Below are 21708 nucleotides of genomic sequence, written 5' to 3' on the forward strand. Positions count from 1 at the left end.
CGTGGGGGTGGGTGTTAATCACTACCGAAATATAGGTGATAAGTTGGTAATACACTCAATTTTGTTTCTAAAAGGGGTTATCTAACGAATTTAATATTAAACATACAGCGCATATTTTCCTCGCATGGATATAATGATAAGTCAATTATCAGGGGAGCTTGAAGTGTTTAACGAACTTCCAGTAGAAGTGGCAGAAGCAGGTTCGATATGATCATTTAAAGAAAAATTGGATAGGTATATGGACAGGAAAGGAACGGGGGGTTATGGGGTGAGTGCAGGTCGGCGGGACTAGGTGAGAGTAGCATTCAGCACGGACTAGAAGGGCCGAGATGGCCTGTTTCCGTGCTGTAATTGTTATATGGTTATATAGGTCACTTATAAGTCAATAGCATCATAACATTTTAAGTAATATTTGGATATTAAATGCACAGCGCATATTTTCCCCGTATGAACATATAAAATCATTGCAACACACCAATATCGCTGAATCAGTGGGAGCCCTGGGCTTGTTTCCCTGCAACAACACCGCCCTGTCGAGGGGCGATGGGAGACAGTGATACTCGAACGGGGTTCCTTGTATCCAGACTATTCCGCAGTTTAGTTTTCGTTGCATTCATCGCAGAAAACTCCGCTTCGCAGAAAAATGTTGGAAATGAAAGCAACGTTTTCAATGCTTTTGTGGCTATCTCAGGATATTTAGCCTTGACTCTGATCCAAAATGCCGACAGAGATGTTATGTCAAACATACTTTTCAGCCCGTCGTCATTTGCAAGCTCGAGGAGTTGATCGCCTTCCCGCTTTGACACGGATGACGCGCGGGTCATGACTTCGCATGCGTAATGGCTGATCAGTGGCCGTGACAGGGAATGAGGAAAGGTGCAGCTGACCAAATCATATCGCTTCCTCGCGGCCCAGTAGCGCATACTCTGCGGCCCGGTACTGGTCCGTGGCCCGGTGGTTGGGGACCTCTGTTTTATACTAACCAGACTCCATTTTTTTCTGTTCTAATTGTTTTTTTCCCTCTTGTAAAAGCGGTGTAATTTGTGTTTTTCTTGTCAATGCTGCTTATCTGATGCCATGTGTCTATGATGCTGTTGCAAGTAAGCTTTTCATTGCACCTCTGCATATATGGACATTTTTATGACATTAAACTCAACTTTGATATTGAGAAAATTTCTGAAGCATGTGGGACATTAGCAAATACAGCAAGCACTCTGCACCTCAGTGACTCAGTAATCTATTAATAAAAGGAAGAAATTCAAATTCTTCTTAACAGCCCACTGCAACTCCTTAGCAGATGATGATAGCCCATCCAATGTACAGCTCTTATGTAAGAGTGTTTGTTAGACTATGGGATGGATTTGCTGGCTGCTGCAAGATTACAGGCATCGTCTGCCGTGGAGAAGCTCGGTTCATGGCTATATCTGAATGGTGGAATTAAATGTGCTGGTATACTACATGTTGCCCGTGTTTTTATTTAAATGTATTGCTGGATAGCCTCATGTTGATGAGCACTTTGAGCGTTCTGACATGGAGGAGCTTGGTTCTTGGCAATATCTGCACAGTGGAATTGAATGTATTGGTGTAACTACATATTGCCCCTGGTAGGCCTGTGTTTTTATTTATATATATCATTGGATATCCCCATTTTCTGACGTGCAAAGTTTTAACTTACAAACAACTTTCAGCAAAGGAAACCCTGTTGTCATCTCAGCATCAGATTTATTATCACTGACATACTGTATGCCGTGAAGTTTGTTGTTTTGCAGCAGCAGTGCAGTGCAATACATAAAATACGGGTGCCATGGTCATGTAGCAATCAGCACAACACTATTACAACTCGGGGCATCAGAGTTCAAATCCAATGTCATCTGTAAGATGTTTGTACATCCCCCCTGTGGAAACTATGGTTTTCTCTGGGTGCTCATGTTTCCTCCCATAGTTCAAAGACAATTCAATTGGTAGGTTAATCGGTAATTGCAAATTGTCTCAGGATTAGGCTAGGGTTAAATCCGGGGTTGCAGGGTGGCACGGCTCGATAAATAAATAAACGTAATTTACAATTACAATAAATAAATAGTGTAAAAGATGAACAGCAAGGTAGTTTTCATGGGTTCATGGACCATTCAGAGAGCTCACTGTGGAGGGGAAGAAGTTGTTCCTAAACCCTGGGGAGGATCTGCATACAGCCAGGACAAACTGCAGTAGAAATTTCACATTTATTATGTACTCTGACCCCCCCCCCCCCACTTCTTAACTTTAGCAAAACAGTGGAGTTTGACTGGTTTTATTTAGGCGTGTTGTTGTTGCAGAATAATTTGGTTAACTTGTACTCCCAGGGAGAGTTTGTGAAGGGTAGGTTTACACTCCTACAGACAGATCCATTACCTCCTCGCCGGTAAACAAGATTCCTGGCAAAGAGTGCACGATTGTGGAATCACTCCTTATATTAAATAAATTGTGAAAATAATCCCCTGCACTTCAAAAATGTAGCAGTTAGCAAATCTCTTTATAGTGCTAGCGATTGGGGTTCAATTCCTGCCACTGTTTGCAAGGAGTTTGTATGTTCTCCCCATGACTGTGTGGGATTTCTCCAGCTGCTCCGCTCTCCGTCAACATTTCAAAGACGTACAGGTTAGTGGTAGGGGATTGTGGGCATGCTATACTGGCACTGGAATGTGTGTTGACAACTGTGAGTTGCTCCCAGCACATCATCATTTTGTGTTGGTCATTGATGCACATGATGCAGTTCACCATGTGTTTCAATATACAGTATATGTGATGTGTAAATCTTATCAAAATGGTAATCTTTATGTCACAGTACCACCGTGTTATGATTCAACTACATCGGCAGGTGCATTTGCAGTCAGCACTTACCTTTGTGAAGAGAATGCTGATATTATTCCCATTGGAACTGCACTGCACCGATGTGATGCTCCCCAGATTAGGGATGTGCTCAGCCAGGTTCTTAGTGTTGCTGTGAGGCTTTGCTTCCCTGTAGAAGAGAGGGATTTTCAGTTCAGGGAATCCTCGAGCCAGAACAAATGAAGAGCAGAAGCTCCTTTGAGGTCTACAGACACCAGCACAGAGCATCATTAAGCCCAAGAAGGAAACTTCACTTACCCCAATACTGAACTGTTCCGACAACCTGTGCATTCTTTTCATTCACCCCGTCACTGAATTGTTCTCACAACCTGTGAACACATTTCAATCACCCCAACACTGAACTGTTCCCACACCTATGGTCTCTTTTTGAACGAACTCTTCATTGCATGTTTGCAATATTTGTTGCTTATTTATTTATTATTATTATTTTGGGTTTTTTTGTTTCTTTGTATATACTGTCAATGCCCACAAGAAAATGAATCTCAGGGTTGTACATGGTGACATACATGTAACTTTGATAATAAATTTTACTTTGAACCTTGAAGTAGCACAGAGAGAAGTTAGGAAAGTTGGATCAGCCCAATCTTAATTGAATGGTACAGTAGGCTCCTTGGGCCAAATCATCCACTCCTTGCTGTTTCATTTTTAAATCTTTTTTATTAATTATTATTGAAGAGCAACAAAAAAAACACATTAAAGTAATCAAGTCAACATGACAATATGTACAATGAGGAATTAAATTACCAAATAACTGATTAACAAAGCTAAACAATATATCAATAATAATATGAAAAAATAAAGTGTTAAGAATATTTTTTGGGGAAAAAAAGAAAGGAAAAAAAGAACCCCCTGCTAACTAAAACAAAAAAAAACTCGCTCACAAAAAAAACCCCATCGGGAGCACAACCCCGGAGCCATACGCCATACAAGCTTCCATAAAAGAAAAACATCAATCTGCCAACCAAATCCATTTAAACAAGAATCAGAAGGAAACCATCTTAATTAACTCAAATCAGATGTTAGTAGCGGGCAAAAGAACCCCACCTTTTCTCAAAGTCAAATCGAGGATCAAAAGTTCAACTTCTGATTTTTTCCAAACTGAGACATAGCATCACCTGAGAGAACCCTTGTATCAAAGTGGGAGCAGAAGCATCTTTCCATTTTAATAAAATAGCCCTTCTGGCCAATAATGTAACAAATGCAATTACATGTTGGTTTGATATAGAAATACCATGAATATACTGAGGAATTATACCAAACAAAACTGTCTATTTATTAGGTTGTAATTAATTTTGGAGGTCTTGCTCTGCCTAATTTAAGAATGTACTATTGGGCTGTTAATATACGTTATATGTGTTCCTGGTTATATTGGGCTAATAAAACTGAATGACCACCTTGGGCTGATTTGTAATTGAAAGCTGTGAAACAGTTTTACTTAACCTCGTTATTAGGAGCCTCTTCACCTGTACAACTGGCCAAAATTTCTAAACTAAATTTATATCCTATGACTAAGCTGTCATTACAAATTTGGTACCAGTTTCGTAATTTTTTTAATCTTAGTTTACAGGTGTCCCCCACTTTTCAAACGTTCGCTTTATGAAACCTCACTGTTACGAAAGACCTACATTAGCACCGTTTTTGCTTTCAGAAGATGTTTTCACTGTTACAAAAAAAATCAGCGCGCGATAAAAAATCAGCACCCTCGGATTCGGAACGGCATTGCTTTAACACGTGCCTGTGAGCAGCCGTTTGCAAGATGAGTTCTGAGGTATTGGAAAAGCCTGAAAGAGCTCATAAGGGTGTTACACTTAGCGTAAAACTAGACATAATTAAGCGTTTCGATTGTGGTGAACGAAGTAAGGACAAACACGAGGAATTCTGCAGATGCTGGAAATTCAAGCAACACACATCAAAGTTGCTGCCTGGCCTGCTGCGTTCACCAGCAACTTTGATGTGTGTTGCTTGAAGTAAAGACAAAGTGAGTTTGGCTTGTGGAAGCTGACGAAGATGATGTTGAAGAGGTTTTGGCATCCCATGACCAAGAACTGATAGATGAAGAGCTGATGCAATTGGAAGAGGAAAGGATAACAATTGAAACCGAATGAGTAATAATAAAGTACGACTTTAATTTTGAAAGGGTACGTCGATTTAGGGCATATTTGCAAGATGGTTTGAGTCCTTACAAAGAACTGTATGATCTAAAAATGCGCAAGGCTCAGCAGTCAAGCAAGCCTTCCACATTAGCCACATTAGACGACGAACCTCGACCTTCGACATCGAGGCGGGCAGAGATAGAAGAAGATGAGCCGCCTGCTCTAATGGAAACAGACGACGAGATGCCACCCCCGTGTCCCACCACCCCGCGATTCGCAGAGAATGCAGCGGTAGCCGGGAGGCACACAGCACATCTTTAAGAAAAGAGCCGAAATAAACATGCTAATTAATTAGGTGCCGCCCCACACATAAATGTCGGCCCAGATCGGCAATGATCTGGGGCGACAATTACGTGTCAGGCGGCACCTAATTAATTAGCATGTTTATTTCGGCTTTTTTCTTAAAGATGTGCTATGTGCCTCCCAGCTACCGCTGCATGCCTCGCGGCAATGTATTGGTCGGCGGCCTGGAGGGTGGGGGCCACTGCACTACCCAAACTCCGACAAGTCTAACACACCATCACCAGTGTGCTCCGTGCTTTCCCAATTCTGGTAAGTGATACTACACTGTACATACATTATTTCTACTTTATATCGGCTGCGTATTTTTACGTGTTATTTGGTATGATTTGGCAGCTTCATAGCTTAAAGGTTACTGGAGAGCGCTTGCACCGTGTTTTTGCCGAGAGCGCTTGCGTGAGATTTTCGCTTCGGCGAACAGTGCCGGCATGATTGTGGAAAAGTATTTCTACTTTATATAGGCTGTGTATTCATCATATCACTCCTGCTTTTACTATATGTTACTGTTATTTTAGGTTTTATGTGTTATTTGGCATGATTTGGTAGGTTATTTTTGGGTCTGCGAACGCTCACAAAATTTTCCCATATAAATAAATGGTAATTACTTCTTCGCTTTACATTTCGGCTTACGAACCGTTTCATAGGAACGTTCTACCTTCGGATGGCGGGGGAAACCTGTAATTTATTGGAATTATTTATTTAAACCTTCATTAAGTGATCCTACCTTTTTTCTTTGGAGGAATAAAGGAGTCTATTCTTTCATGGACCTGTTCCAAGAAGGCCGATTGCTGTCTTTTGAGAAATTAGTAACTAAATACTTTCTCTCATACTCACATTTCTTGCAATATCTTCAGGTCAGACATTTCTTACAAGAATATTTAAGTAATTTTCCATATATACAGGATTCTGACCTGTTAGACACTATTTTAAAAATGAACCCTTTAGTGGAAGGTTTTATTGGGAAAATTTATATTTTATTGTTACAACAGTACAAGTACCCTTCACTTAAGATTAAACAAGATTGGGAAAGAGAGCTTAACATGACCTTGAAAACAGAGGATAGGTTGCGAATTTTGAAGTTGGTTAATTCTTCTTCGATTTGTGCTAGTCACTCTTTAATTCCATTTAAAATTGTACATCGTACTATTTGACAAAGGAGAGACTGTCTCAAATATTTCCTAATGTTGATAGTCAGTGTGATAGATGTATAACTGAGACAGCTACATTGACACATACGTTTTGGTCGTGTTCTGTATTGAAACAGTTTTGGAAATTTATTTTCTCTACAATTTCTAAAGCTTTAAAAATTAATTTACAACCTCCTTTCTTTTTATAGTTTAATTACAGGTCTCCACTTACCAAATAGGTTTACTACACCACATATTACGAGATGTAGCAGACAAATCAAAAGTTAAAGAGTTTAAGGAATGTCTGCTTCTTTAAAATGTTTTCAGCCTTCCCCAGCTTTAGGAGCTGTCCAAATCAGACTGCTTGAATCCTACATCCAAAACTTGTAGTAATTTGGGTTTAAAGTGACAATAGAAATATTGAGCCAATGATCAGTATTCAAACATTGGAAGAAGCTCTCTGTACTAAACCCACTTTATCTACTTCTCTTATCTTATACACCTCTACCTCAGCGGCTTGATCAAGGCATAACTGCGCAAGCGCATGGACGTCAGCGAGTTTGACCAACAGGAAGGATTTAAAAGACAGCTTTATAGAGCAGGCGCTAGAGGAGTGGGCGTAGGAGTAGAGGGGGACAGAATAGGAGGGCTTTGGTTCATCGGGGCTTCGGCAATAACAGTTCGCAGCAATTTGTGAGGAGTAGGAAGTATATATCTGTGAGGCCGGTGTTCTGTACTGGGTGTCAGATGTGGGATGTCCAGGAGACTCCCAGCCTCCCAGATGGCCACATCTGTGCCAGGTCTGTTGAACTGGCCCTCCTTAGGGACCGGATTAGTAATCTAAAGATGCAGCTCGATGACCTTCATCTGGTCAGGGAGGGTAAGGAGGTGATAGAGAGGAGCTATAGGCAGGTAGTCACACCAGGGCCTGGGGAGACAGCTAAGTGGGTAACAGTCAGGAGAGGGAAGGCCAAGAGTCAGACACGAGAGAGTACCCCTGAAGCTGTCCCCCTGAACAATAAGTACTCCTGTTTGAGTACTATTGGGGGGACGACCTACCTGGGGGAAACAACACTGGTACAGAGTCTGGCCCTGTGGCTCAGAAGGATAGGGAAAGGAAGAGGATGGCAGCAGTGATAGGGAACCCTATAGTTTGGGGGTCAAACAGGCAATTCTGTGGATGTAGGAAAGAAACACGTATGGTAGTTTACCTCCAAGGTGCCAGGGTCTGGGATGTTTCTGATCACGTCCACAATATTCTGAAGTGGGAAGGTGAACAGCCAGAGATCGTGGTACATATTGGTACCAACAATTTAGGTAGGAAAAGGGAGCAGGTCCTGAAAACAGACTACAGGGAGCTAGGAAGGAAGTTGAGAAGCAAGACCTCAAAGGTGGTAATCTCGGGATTGCTACCTATGAACATAGAACATAACATAGAATAGTACAGGCCCTTCGGCCCACAATGTTATGCTGACCCTTAAACCCTGCCTCCCATATAACCCTCCACCTTAAATTCCTCCATATACCTGTCTAGTAGTCTCTTAAATTTCACTAGTGTATCTGCCCCCACCACTGACTCAGGCAGTGCATTCCACGCACCAACCACTCTCTGAGTAAAAAATCTTCCTCTAATATCCCCCTTGAACTTCCCACCCCTTCCCTTAAAGCCATGTCCTCTTGTATTGAGCAGTAGTGCCCTAGATTATCCACTCTATCTATTCCCCTTAATATCTTGCATACCTCTTATCATGTCTCCTCTCATCCTCCTTCTCTCCAAAGAGCAAAGCCCTAGCTCCCTTACTCCCCGATCATAATGCATACTCTCTAAACCAGGCAGCATCCTGGTAAATCTCCTCTGTACCCTTTCCAATGCTTCCACGTCCTTCCTATAGTGAGGCGACCAGAACTGGTCACAGTACTACAAGTGTGGCCTAACCAGAGTTTTATAGAACTGCATCATTACTGCACGACGCTTAAACTCTATCCCACGACTTATGAAAGCTAACACCCCATAAGCTTTCTTAACTACCCTATCTACCTGTCAGGCAACTTTCAGGGATCTGTGGACATGTACACCCAGATCCCTCTGCTCCTCTACACTATCAAGTATCCTGTCATTTACCTGCCTTGGAGTTTGCCCTTCCAAAGTGTACCACCTCACACTTCTCCGGGTTGAACTCCATCTGCCACTTCTCAGCCCACTTCTGCATCCTATCAATGTCTCTCTGCAATCTTTGACAATCCTCTACACTATCCACAACACCACCAACCTTTGTAACGTCTGCAAACTTGCCAACCCACCCTTCTACCCCAACATCCAGGTAGTTAATAAAAATCACGAAAAGTAGAGGTCCTAGAACAGATCCTTGTGGGACACCACTAGTCACAATCCTCCAATCCGAATGTACTCCCTCCACCACGACCCTCTGCCTTCTGCAGGCAAGCAATTCTGAATCCACCTGGCCAAACTTCCCTGGACCCCATGCCTTCTTCCTTCGCATCATGGAGCTGCCTGGGTAATATTCCATCAGGCCCCGGGGACTTATCTGTCCTAATGTATTTTAACAACTCCAACACCTCCTCTCCCTTAACATCAACATGCTCCAGAACATCATCTCACTCACATTGTCCTCACCATCGTCAAGTTCCCTCTCATTGGTGAATACCGAAGAGAAGTATTCATTGAGGACCTCGCTCACTTCCACAGCCTCCAGGCACATCTTCCCACCTTTATCTCTAATCGGTCCTACCTTCACTCCTGTCCTCTTTCTGTTCTGCACATAATTGAAGAATGCCTTGGGGTTTTCCTTTACCCTACTCGCCAAGGCCTTCTCATGCCCCCTTCTTGCTCTTCTCAGCCCTTTCTTAAGTTCCTTTCTTGCTATCCTATATTCCTCAATAGACCCAACTGATCCTTGCTTCCTAAACCTCATGTATGCTGCTTTCTTCCACCTGACTAGATTTTCCACCTCACTTGTCACCCATGGTTCCTTCACCCTGCCATTCTTTATCTTCCTCACTGGGACAAATTTATCCCTAACATCCTGCAAGAGATCCCTAAACATCGACCACATGTCCATAGTACATTTCCCTGCAAAAACATCATCCCAATTCACACCCGCAAGTTCTATGCCACACAACAGTGAGTATAGGAATAGAGTGAGGTGGAGGATAAATGTGTGGCTGAGGGATTGGAGCAGGGGGCAGAGATTCAGATTTCTGAATCATTGAGACCTTTTTAGGGGCAGGTGTGACCTGTACAAAAAGGACGAGTTGCACTTGAATCCCGGGGGACCAATATCCTGGCAGGGCGGTTTGCTAAGGCTATTGTGGAGAGTTTAAACTAGAATTGCTGGGGGTGGGAACCGAACTGAAGAGATGCAGGAAGGGGCGGTTGGCTCACAAATAGAGAAAGCTTGGAGACAGTGTGAGAGGGAGGATAGGCAGATGATAGAGAAGGGATGTGCTCAGGCTGATGATCTGAGATGTGTCTCTATTTTAATGCAAAAAGCATCATGAACAAGGCGGATGAGCTTAGAGAGTGGATCAGTACTTGGAGCTATGATGTTGTGGCCATTACAGAGACTTGGATGGCTCAGGGGCAGGAATGGTTACTTAGAGTGCCAGTCTTCAGATGTTTCAGAAAGGACAGGGAGAAGGCAAAAGAGGTGGGGGCGTGGCACTGTTGATTAGAGATAGCATCATGGCTGCAGAAAAGGAGGAAGTCATGGAGGGATTGTCTATGGAGTCTCTGCTAACTTCCACCCACAATAGGAAGGGGTCAATAACTCTACCGGGTGTTTTTTTATAGATCACCCGATAGAAACAGGGACATCGAGGAGCAGATAGGGAGACAGATTTTGGAAAGGTGTAATAATAACAGGGAAGTCGTGGTGGGAGATTTTAATTTCCCAAATACTGATCGGCATCTTCCTCGAACAAGGGGTTCAGATGGGGTGGAGTTTGTTACGCATGTTCAGGAAGGTTTCTTGACACAGTATGTAGATAAACCTACAACAGGAAAGGCTGTACTTGATCTGGTATTGGGAAATGAACCTGGTCAGGTGTCAGGTCTCTCAGCGGGAAAGCACTTTGGAGATAGTGATCATAATTCTATCTCCTTTACCACTGCATTGGAGAGGGATAGTAACAGACAAGTTAGGAAAGCGTTTAATTGGAGTAAAGGGAAATATGAAGCTATCAGGCAGGAACTTGGAAATATAAATTGGAAACAGATGTTCTCAGGGAAATGTATGGCAGAAATATGGCAAATGTTCAGGGGATAGTTGTGTGACGTTCTGCATAGGTACACTCCAATGAGACAGGAAAAGGATGGTAGGATACAGGAACTGTGGTGTAGAAAGGCTGTTGAAAATCTAGTCAAGAAGAAAAGCTTACGAAAGGTTCAAAAAAAAAAGGTAATGATAGAGATCTAGAAAATGATAAGGTTAGCAGGAAGGAGCTTAAGCATGCAATTAGGAGAGCAAGAAGGGGCCATGAGAAGGCATTGGCGAGCAGGATTAAGGAAAACCCCAAGGCATTCTACAAGTTTGTGAAGAGCAAGAGGATAAGACGTGAGAGACTAGGACCAATCAAGTGTGACAGTGGAAAAGTGTGTACGGAACCAGAAGAGATAGCAAAGGTATTTAATGAATATTTTGCTTCAGTATTCACTACGGAAAAGGATCTTGGCGATTGTAGGGATGAATTACAGTGGATTGAAAAGCTTGAGCATGTAGATATTAAGGAAGAGGATGCGCTGGAGCTTTTGGAAAGCATCAAGTTGGATAAGTCTTCAGGACTGGATGAGATGTACACCAGGCTACTGTGGGAGGCGAGGGAGGAGATTGCTGATCTAGCAATGATCTTTGCATCATCAACGGGGACGGGAGAGGTTCCGGAGGATTGGAAGGTTGCGGATGTTGTTCCCTTATTCAAGAAAGGGAGTAGAGATAGCCCAGGATATCATAGACCAGTGAGTCTTACTTCAGTGATTGGTAAATTGATGGAGAAGATCCTGAGAGGCAGGATTTATGAACATTTGGAGAGGTATAATATGATTAGGAATAGTCAGCGTGGCTTTGTCAAGGGCAGGTTGTGCCTTACAAGCCTGATTGAATTTTTTGAGGATGTTACTAAACACATTGATAAAGGTAGAGCAGTAGATGTAGTGTATATGGATTTCGGCAAGGCATTTGATAAGGTATCCCATGCAAGGCTTATTGAGAAAATGAGGAGGCATGGGATCCAAGGGGACCTTGCCTTGTGGATCCAGAATTGGCTTGTCCACAGAAGGCAAAGACTGGTTGTAGATGGGTCATATTCTGCATGGAGGTCAGTGACCAGTGGTGTGCCTCAGGGATCTGTTCTGGGACCTCTTCTCTTCATGATTTTTATAAATGACCCTAATGAGGAAGTGGAGGGATGGGTTAGTAAATTTGCTGATGACACAAAGGTTGGGGGTGTTGTGGATAGTGCGGAGGGCTGTCAGAGGTTACAGCGGGACATGGATAAGATGCAAACCTGGGCTGAGAAGTGACAGATGAAGTTCAGCCCAGATAAGTGTGGGGTGGTTCATTTTGGTAGGACAAATATGATGACAGAATATAGTATTAATGGTAAGACTCTTGGCAGTGTGGAGGATCAGAAGGATCTTGGGGTCCGAGTCCATAGGACACTCAAAGCTGCTGCGCATGTTGACTGTGTGGTTAAGAAGGCATACGGTGCATTGGCCTTCATCAACTGCGGGATTGAGTTTAAGAGCCAAGAGGTAATGTTATAGCTGTATAGGACCCTGGTCAGACCCCACGGAGTACTGTGCTCAGTTTTGGTCACCTCACTACAGGAAAGATGTGGAAACTATAGAAAGGGTGCAGAGGAGATTTACAAGGATGTTGCCTGGATTGGGGAGCATGCCCCATGAGAATAGGTTGAGTGAACTCGGCCTTTTCTCCTTGGAGCGACGGAGGATGAGAGGTGACCTGATAAAGGTGTATAAGATGATGAGAGGCATTGATCGTGTGGATAGTCAGATGCTTTTCCCCAGGGCTGAAATGGCTAGCACGAGAGGGCACATTTTTAAGGTGCCTGGAAGTAGGTACAGAGGAGATGTCAGAGGTAAGTTGTTGTTGTTGTTGTTGTTGTTTTTTAACGCAGAGAGTGGTGAGTGCGTGGAATGGGCTGCCGGCGACAGTGGTGGAGGCGGATACGACAGGGTCTTTTAAGAGACTCCTGGATAGGTAAATGGAGCTTAGAAAAATAGAGGGCTACGGGTAACCCTAGGTAATTTGTAAAATAAGTACATGTTTGGCACAGCATCATGGGCCGAAGGACCTGTATTGTGCTGTAGGTTTTCTATGTTTCTACCAAGTCACCTCTCAGCTTCCTTCACTCCAAAGAGAAAAATCCTAGCTCACTCAACCTTTCTTTGTAAGACATGGTCTCTAGTCCAGACAGCATGCTGGTAAATCTCCTCTACACCCTCTCTAAAGCTTCCACATCCTTCCTATAATCAGGTAATCAGAACAAAACAGAATATTCCAATTGTGGTCTAACCAGGTTTATAGAGCTACATGCAACATTACCTCAGGGTTCTTGAACTCAATCCCTTTAATAATGAAGGCCACCACACCATACATCTTCTAAATCACCCTTTGAACTTGTGTGGCAACCTTGAGAGATCTACGGACGTGTACTCTAAGTACCTCCACAGTGCTGAGTTATCTCCAGTTCTTCCTTCACAGCGAGTCCCGCAAAGGCGATAAACACAAACAGCATTCCAACTAAGTTCCATTGCATGACAATAAGGAAAAGAAAACCGGTGCATATGCAATGCCTTTCATGACCTCAGGATGTCCTAAAGCTCCTTTTACAGCCAACTAACAACAATTGAAATAAATTATACAGCCTAGATTATGGTCTCACAATAGAGTAGAATGCAAACCCATAACTGGCCTACATCAAAGGCAAGTGTGCCAGCGACTGAGACAGAGCAATGTAATGTTAGATATTGTTTACAAAGCCCGTGACCCTCATAGTTGCTGTATCTTTACCACATCTCAAATGTAACCAGAACAACTCCAGACTACAAACAGAAAGGAAGTGAGAGCCTGTGAATTCTGATAACTGTCTTTGGCCCTGCTTCAATGGGTAACCTTCTGTTTCAGACCTGCTCAGTCTGTGTACAATGACTCACGTCAACTGCACAATAAATCTTAGCACGGTGTTTCTGTGCACAGTGGCCACAGAACATGGTCTGGGTAACAGGACTTGAAGTTAAGTCAGGCACATAATTAAATAAATTACTTTTAAAAAAGAAATAATTTTAAGACAGACATTGCAGACCAAATATTGCATTACATCTGTAGCACTTAGCAGCTAATGGGTACTCATTCAAATTTCAAAGTAAATTTATTATCAAAGTACATATATGTCACCATATACGACCCTGAGATTCATTTTTTGTAGGCGTTGTGGGGACAATGTATCTGCAGATGAGACAGATATGGGATGTAGAAGGTAATGCTGAAGGAATATATAGCCCTGGCATTTGTCTGATTATATATTGCATCCAATGAAGACAACATCTTTAGCTACTGGATAGATGTGCAAACGGTGATTAGTTAAAGATGGGTTAGTGGGGGTAATGTAATCGTGATGGGGACAGTATAGTTAGGGCAACGGATACACTTCACTTTGATCGAGCTTAGAACATTACAGCATGGTACTGACCCTTCAGCCCATGAATTTGTGTTGACTCTTTATCCTATTCTAAAATCATCTAACCCTTCCCTCTGACTGACCCCTCCACGTGCCTAAGAGATTCTAAAATGCTCCCTGAAGTATCTGCCTCACCACCACCCCTGGCAGAGTGTTCCAAGCACTCAACACTCTCTGTGTAAAAACAGAGCAACCCTGATATCTCCCCTACACTTTCCTCCAATCACCTTAAAATAATGCCCCACTGTATTAGCTATTTCTGCCCTGAAGAAAATATCCACTTGATCTCTGCCTCTGATCATCTTATACATTTTATCATGAGCCCAGTCCAGAAGATTATGTGCCTGCTCAGTATCATGTTTAAGGACATTTCCATAAGGCTGGACAGGAACTTCTGGAGCAGGCGGGGAAAGTTCTGGTTGATCCACATGGGAACCAATGGATTAGAGAGGAAAAGGGGGTTCTGCTGAAGGAATACAAACAGCAAGGATCAAAATGACAGATTGCATCATGTACTATTAGATCAGCAACACACATAAAATGCTGGAGGAACTCAGCAGGCCAGGCAGCACCTATGAGAAAAGAGTAAACAGTCAATGCTTTGGACTGAGACCCTGATGAAGGGTCTCGGCCCAAACGTAGACTGTTTACTCTTTCCCATAGATGCTGCCAAGCCTGCTAAGTTCTTCTAGCATTTTGTGTGTGTTGCTTTGGATTTCCAGCAGCTGCAGATTTTCTTGTGTTTGTGATTCGGCTAATAAGATTAGATCAGTTTATTGTCATATACACCAGAGGGTAATGAAAGTCCTATGGATTTATTTAGCGATACAACATGGTGTCAGCCCTTCCAGCAACCCACAACCCTGATTAAGCCTCATCTAGTCATAGGTCATGGGACAATTTACAATGATCAGTTAACCCATCTGTCTTGTGACTGTGAGAGGAAACAGAAATACCTGGAGAAAACCCACACGTTCCACAGGGAGGATGTACAGAGACTCCTTACAGAATGATGCTGGAATTAAGCTGCCCTGAGCTGTAATAGCATTGCACTAACCGGTACGCTGCCTTGTCAATATGACACTTACAGAATAAATTTATTTTTTTTAAAATTCACTTATTTTCAACAGTACTTCACACACTTGTCCATTGTTCAAAAACAGAGCCACATCAACATAAGGACGTGACCCCATGTGAGGTTTTAAAAATTAATCCCACTGAGTTTAATTCCATTGTCAGGATTGTGTACAATACCTGCGGGAGAGATCGAAGACCTTTACATGAGCATTGTCTGTCCCCACAACCAGGAAGTTCCCACAGGTCTGAAGATGACATGGGTTTCCCTCTGTCTCACTGAACACAAGCAGCTGCTTAACTGTACCCTGAAATAGAGAATACACTCAGAACGGCTGGTAAATAGCAAAAGGCAGCAGAGATCACAGAGGTAATACAGCAGCCTCCCATTCATTCTTTTTTAATTTATTTACAGATACAGCACGAAATAGGCCCTTCCAGCCCAATAAGCTGCACCATCCAGCAAACCACTGGTTTAACCCTAGCCTAATCATATGACAGTTTACAATGACTACTTAACCTACCAACCAGTACGTCTTTGGACTGTGGGAGGAAACCAGAGCACCCGGAGGAAATCTACGTGGTCACAGGGAGAACGTACAAACTCCTTACAGACGGTATCTGAATTGAACTCTGAACCGCAGAATGCCCTGCGCTTTGATAACCATTATTGCGTTGATACTCTGAACTACAAGCATCTTTCTTAACCAAGTATTTCCTTCTACCTGAACTCTGATGTGGATATTTCCTTGCAACATTAGTTTTTACCTTTCTTTTGGTGTTTTTACATTTGTACCATACATCCCAAACCCCAATATGCTCATCATCCTATAGCACCAGTGGGGAATTTAAATCCATGAATTATCGCTGAATCTCTTCCCTGCCCTGACCTGGGGTAGAACATCACACTGGACACTACAGTAACAAAGCAGTCAGTGCATAGCTATTACAATTCGGGGTGTCGAAGTTCGGAGATCAATTCTGACGTGACTTTTATGACTCAAGCATTCTTTTTATTTTACTCGTGAACAAGGAGAACAGCATGGCCTATCAACTACACTGTTCTGAAGCTAGAACAGAAAAATGCTATTCTTTTTATAAAGGATTGACATATCAGTTATGGTTATTGACCATTGGTAAATTGTATATATTTGAATTCCTTGCTTGCAGGATCAATTGCCATTCATAATTCAGCTGTTAAGTCAATTGAAGCTTCAGGCAGACAGCTGATGACATTTTGAAGTTAGTAAAGAATCTGGCACTCACTATTGTGTAAAGGGGCACTATGTCTGAGGAAGATTTTTCTGGAAAAGTCTCACTATAGCCTCACTCACCTGGCTTGCATGCACACTACCACAGTCACCCCTCGCATCTCCTCTGTGGTAAGCAGAGGTGTCTCCGGCAGTCTGTCTCACTTCATTACAACTGCCCAGGTTATCCTTGCCTGGATGTTCTCTTTAACCCTTGCCTTATTGCAACTTCCACACCACATTGCAAAGTCTTACTGGTTAAGGCTAGCAAGTTGTGGGCATGCCATGTTGCCATATTTCCGGTGGGGGGGGGGAGAGCGAGGGTAGGAAGAGCGAATTAACTTATTTACGGTGATATTTTGGTTTCTGTGCTGTGTGTGATAAGTTTTGTGGGTGCACCATAGTCCGGAAGAATATTGTTTTGTTTGGTTGTATTTATGTATAGTCAGATGTCAATGGACTTGAACTTGTGTCAGGTTCTCACCCTTCCTTGGAGCTTCAACTCTTCAACTGCAGTTGCTCCTGCTCCTAGGCTGCAGCCAATTAACAGAAGGCAACAAAAATCAAGAATTCTCTTGTCTATGCTTCGTTCTCCAAGTAACATAATGAAGCACAATCACCGGGGGAGCTCCAGCAGGAGGTCAACTTAAATACATCTGAACCAGATTTAATGTCACTGTTGTTCTGCAGCATCAGTACAGTGCAATCAATATATTAAAATATTTACCATAAGTTTCAATAAGAAATGGGCCGGACAGCAGTGTGGTGGCATCAGCATTGGACTCCAAGGTGGATGGTCCTGAGTTCGAATCTGGCTGGGCCCTAACCTAGTGGCAATCTACTTCCATATATTGCCACAAAAAAACCCTATGGACAACTACACTATACATAGGGTCTCCGTGTCGACAGTGAGAGAGGAGGAGAGAAGCTGTTCCTAACATTTTGAATATGTGTATTCAGGCTCCCCCCTGATGGTAGTAGTGAGAAGAGGGTATGTTCTGGATGGTGGGGGTCCTTAATGATAAATGCTGCCTTTTTGAGGTAATGCCTTTTGAAGATGTCCTCAGTAGTAGGGAGATTAATGCCCACGCTGGAGCTGGCTAAGTTTACAACAATCTGCAACTTTTTCTGATCCCATGCATTGGTGCTTTCATACCAGGAGGTGACGTAACCAGTTAGAATGCTCTCCATGGTACATCTGTAGAAATGTGTTCATCTTTGCTGACATACCAATTCCTCTCAAACTCCTCATGCAACAGAGCTACTGGTAAGCCTTCTTCGTTTCAGTATGTTGGGCCCAGGATGGATCCGTTCAGATGCTGACACCCAGGAACTTGAAGCCACTTGTTGACTGCAGGATGAAGTTGTTGACAGTGCAGTTAATCCTTGGTTGTTCATGCTTCTCCAACAGAAATAGGGGGAACGCGTTCCTGACAACTGGCTATTCCCCTTATCTTGTGAAATAAATATCTCATTGTTGGAGCAAGGATGATCCTCAACATACTAGGCCACACATTATATTAAAATATTTCTATTTTGTTTAATTATTAGTGTTATGGCACCCAGAGGAAACCCACGTGCAAGAGGGAAGGAATGTACAAACTTGCTTACAGAAGACATTGGAATTGAACTCTAAACTCTGACACCCAAACTGTAATAGCATCATGCTAACTGCTACTCTACCGTGGTGCTGTGGACACCAGCTGTGGAAATGGTAGTTAAGCATTACCTGTTGTTACACTGGAAAGTACGAAGCCTTTGAGGCAGCTGGCGAAGATGTTTTCAGTGTTGGGATTCTAGCACATGGTGAAGAGTAGTGAGTGATGGCATTATTAGCACTGTAGTGAACAAGAAGTGTGCAAAACACCACTAACTATTCAAACTCAAAAGTGTTTTATCTTTTTTTGTATTTGCACAGTTTGTCTTTTACACAAGGGTTGTTGCTTCCTCTTTGTTGTGTGTGGTTTTTCATTCATTCCATTTTGTTTCTTTGTACTTACTGTGAATGCTTGCATGGAACTGAATCTCTGAGTTGCATACGGTGACATGTAAATGCACTTTGATAACAAATTTACTTTGAACTTTGAAGTTTATGGTTATATGCACAGGTACACATAAGCACAGGTGCAATATTTTCCAACTCAAACAGAGAAATTTACTGGTAATTGAAAGGGGCCAGTTTAGAAAGACAAAATCAATGCTAGGCATATAGCTAGGTACTGAACTACTGTGCTGCCAATCAAAAAACACATCTGAAAACATGAAATAAAAACAGATAAAAATTTCGATGAAGAGGCATCGACTGTTTCTCACGGCAGGGTTCCTGTCTCAGCTGCATGGTCTGTCCAGCATTTTCTGCTCCAAGTCTGAAAGCTTGGGTATAAAGTCGAGGTAAGTAACAGACAACAGCAAGTTGTGCTGGTTTGTTGCTGGGGCTGGAGGAAGGTGAATAGCACCATCTCCTGGAATTATTGCTCAGGCCATCACTTTTTTGATCTATATCAAAGACAATGACATGAAAGGGCAAATGGCAATTTCCAAATTTCCATTTGACACAAACTCAGAATTGTGAACTGCAAAGAAGATTGTGATACTACGTTACTGAAGCATAAGGAGAGGCATTTAGAATGGGCAGACACATGGAAGACAAACTTTAATCAAGGTCAAGCTTCAACTTTGCTCACTGTATACTATACATTTACATGTATTAGGAATTTGCTGTGGAGTGTTGGTGCGACATGCAACAAAAACATTCAACAAATATGAAGAATAAAGGGAAAGGGGAGGGTGAGTAACCCATACAAAATGCTGGAGGAACTCGGCAGGTCAGGCAACATGGATAGAGGGGAATAACAGTTGATGTTTCAGGCTGAGACCCTGGAAAGGAAGGGGGCAGGAGCAAGAATGAGGTGAGGGGAAAGGGAGGAGTACAAGGGGCAGGTGAGGAACAAGGTGTGTGGCTGGAGCGGAGAGATGAAGTAAGAAGCTGGGAGGTAATAGATGAAGACGTAAAGGGATGAAGGAGAAATCTGATAGCAGAGAAAAGCAGCTGGTTTTCAGCAAGAGTCTCAGATTGGACAGCGGCGTAGATGCAGTAGAAACATTCCTGTACAGATCTGGAGCAGAGCTTGAAACAGCAGCCAGTTTTCAGCAAGAGTCTCAGATTGGACAGGAGCACAGAAGTGCTCCCGCGTAGGTCCGGAGCGGAGCTTGAAACAGCAGCCAGTTTTCAGTGGAAGTCTTTGATTGGACAGTGGCACAGATGCAGCAGAAGTGTTCTCATGCAGTTCTTGAGCGGAGCTTGAAAAACCCAGTCTCCATAAAAGAAAGGTACCATCTAGCAGAGCATTCATCGTCGGAGTGGCAAGGCTTTGGCTCAACTGGCATCGGCAAAAACAGGCAGAGGCGAAGTAAGTAGGCAAGTTTATTTCTTTTTCTGAAACAACACTTGAAAGAATAGGGGGTATGTCTGCAGGTGCAGTGTTCTGTTCTGGGTGTCAGATGTGGGATTTCCGGGAGGCACCTAGCCTCCCCAAGGACCACATCTGCACCAGGTGCATTGAGATGCAGCTCCTTAGAGACCATGTTAGGGAACTGGATGACCTTTGGCTTGTTAGTGAAAGTGAGGAGGTGATAGACAGGAGTTGCAGGGAGGGAGTCACCGCAAGGCTACAGGAGACAAATAAACGGGTGACTATCAAAAGAAGGAAAGGAGAATGTAAGATAGTGAAGAGCACCCCTGTGGCCGGCCCCTGAACAATAAGTACTGAGTATATTTTGAGTACTTTTGGGGGGAGCAACCTAACTGGAGAAGCAACAGTGGCTATGCCTCTGCCACTGAGTCTGGTCCTGTGGCTCAGAAGGGTAGGGAACCGAAGAGGACAGCAGCAGTAATCGGGGACTCTATAGTTAGGGGGATAGATAGGTGATTCTGTGGACATGAAAAAGAAACATTGGTGGTAGTTTGCCTCCCAGGTGCCAGGGTCCATGATGTTTCTGAACATGTCCACAATATCCTGAAAAGGGAGGACAAACAGCCAGAAGACGTGGTTTATATTGGTACCAATGACACGTGTATAAAAAGGGAGGAGGTCCTGAAAAAAAGACGACAAGGAGTTTGGGAAGAAGGCGAGAAACAGGACCTCAGGGGGAGTAAACTTGGGATTGCTGCCTGTGCCACGCGACCGGGAGGATAGGAATAGAATGAGGTGGCAAATAAATGCATGGCTGAAGAATTGGAGCAGGGGGCAGGATTCGGATTTTTGGATCATTGGGACCTCTTTTGGGGGAGGTGTGATCTGTACTAAAGGGATGGGTTGCACTTAAATCCGAGGGAGACCAATATCCTTGTGGGCAGGTTTGCTAAAACTGCTGGGAGTGGTTTAATTTAATATGGCAGGGGAATGGGAACCAGTATGACAGAGCTGAGGATGAGCCAGCAGGTTTACAAGTAGATGATGGGTGTAACATGAATGTAAGGAAAGACAGACCAATGATTGGGTACAAATACAGACAGAGCAGAGTTACATTGTAACACAGAGGCAAAATTCAAAAGTGCAAAGAATACAGGACTAAATACGTGTAGTATTCAGAATAAGGTGATAAACTTGTGGTGCAATTATAGATTGGTTGGTATGATGTTGTGGGCATCATTGAGTCATGCTGAAAGGTAGTCATAGTTGGGAGCTTAATATCAAAGGATATATATTTTGTATCGAAACGAGGGGCAAGAAGGCATAGGTGGTCATGTGGTTCTGTTGGTCAGAGATGGAATTACATCTTTAGAAAGAGGTGACATAGGGTCAGAGAATGTTGAATCTTTGTGGGTGGAGTTAAGAAACTGCAAAGGGAAAAAAAAACTTTATGGAAATCATACATAGGCCTCCAAATAGTAGCCAAGATGTGGGGTTAAGATTGCAGAGGGAGCTGGAAAGGGCATGTAATAAGGGTACCCTCACAATTGTATGCAAAGGGATTGGGAAAATCGGGTTGGTGTCAGATCACAAGAGAGGGAATTTGTTGAATACCTACGAGACAGATTTTTAGAGCAGCTTGTTCTTGAGCCAACTCAGGGAAAGGCTATCTTAGATTGGGTGTTCTGTAATAATCCAGATTTTGTTAGGGAAAGGAACCCCTAGGAGGCATTGATCATACTGCTGGTGAGGCAGTAATGGGGGGGGGGGGAGACAAAGAAATGAC

The 21708-nt window shown here is 43.1% G+C and overlaps 1 protein-coding gene across 2 annotated transcripts in view; it reads right to left on the bottom strand.

Annotated features, from left to right (window-relative positions):
* ift140 (intraflagellar transport 140 homolog (Chlamydomonas)) overlaps positions 1–21708 on the bottom strand; it is a 225761-nt gene that overhangs the window by 156062 nt on the left and 47991 nt on the right. For both annotated transcript variants that reach the window (XM_063059480.1, XM_063059479.1), the window contains exons 13-14: positions 15440–15567; positions 2878–2995 (exon numbers count right to left, since the gene is read on the bottom strand). In XM_063059480.1, the coding sequence (XP_062915550.1) occupies positions 2878–2995; positions 15440–15567 (246 nt within the window). The remainder of the gene's footprint in view (positions 1–2877; positions 2996–15439; positions 15568–21708) is intronic.

This window comes from Mobula hypostoma, chromosome 9 (assembly GCF_963921235.1).
Source record: "Mobula hypostoma chromosome 9, sMobHyp1.1, whole genome shotgun sequence".
NCBI classification, from domain to species: domain Eukaryota; kingdom Metazoa; phylum Chordata; class Chondrichthyes; order Myliobatiformes; family Myliobatidae; genus Mobula; species Mobula hypostoma.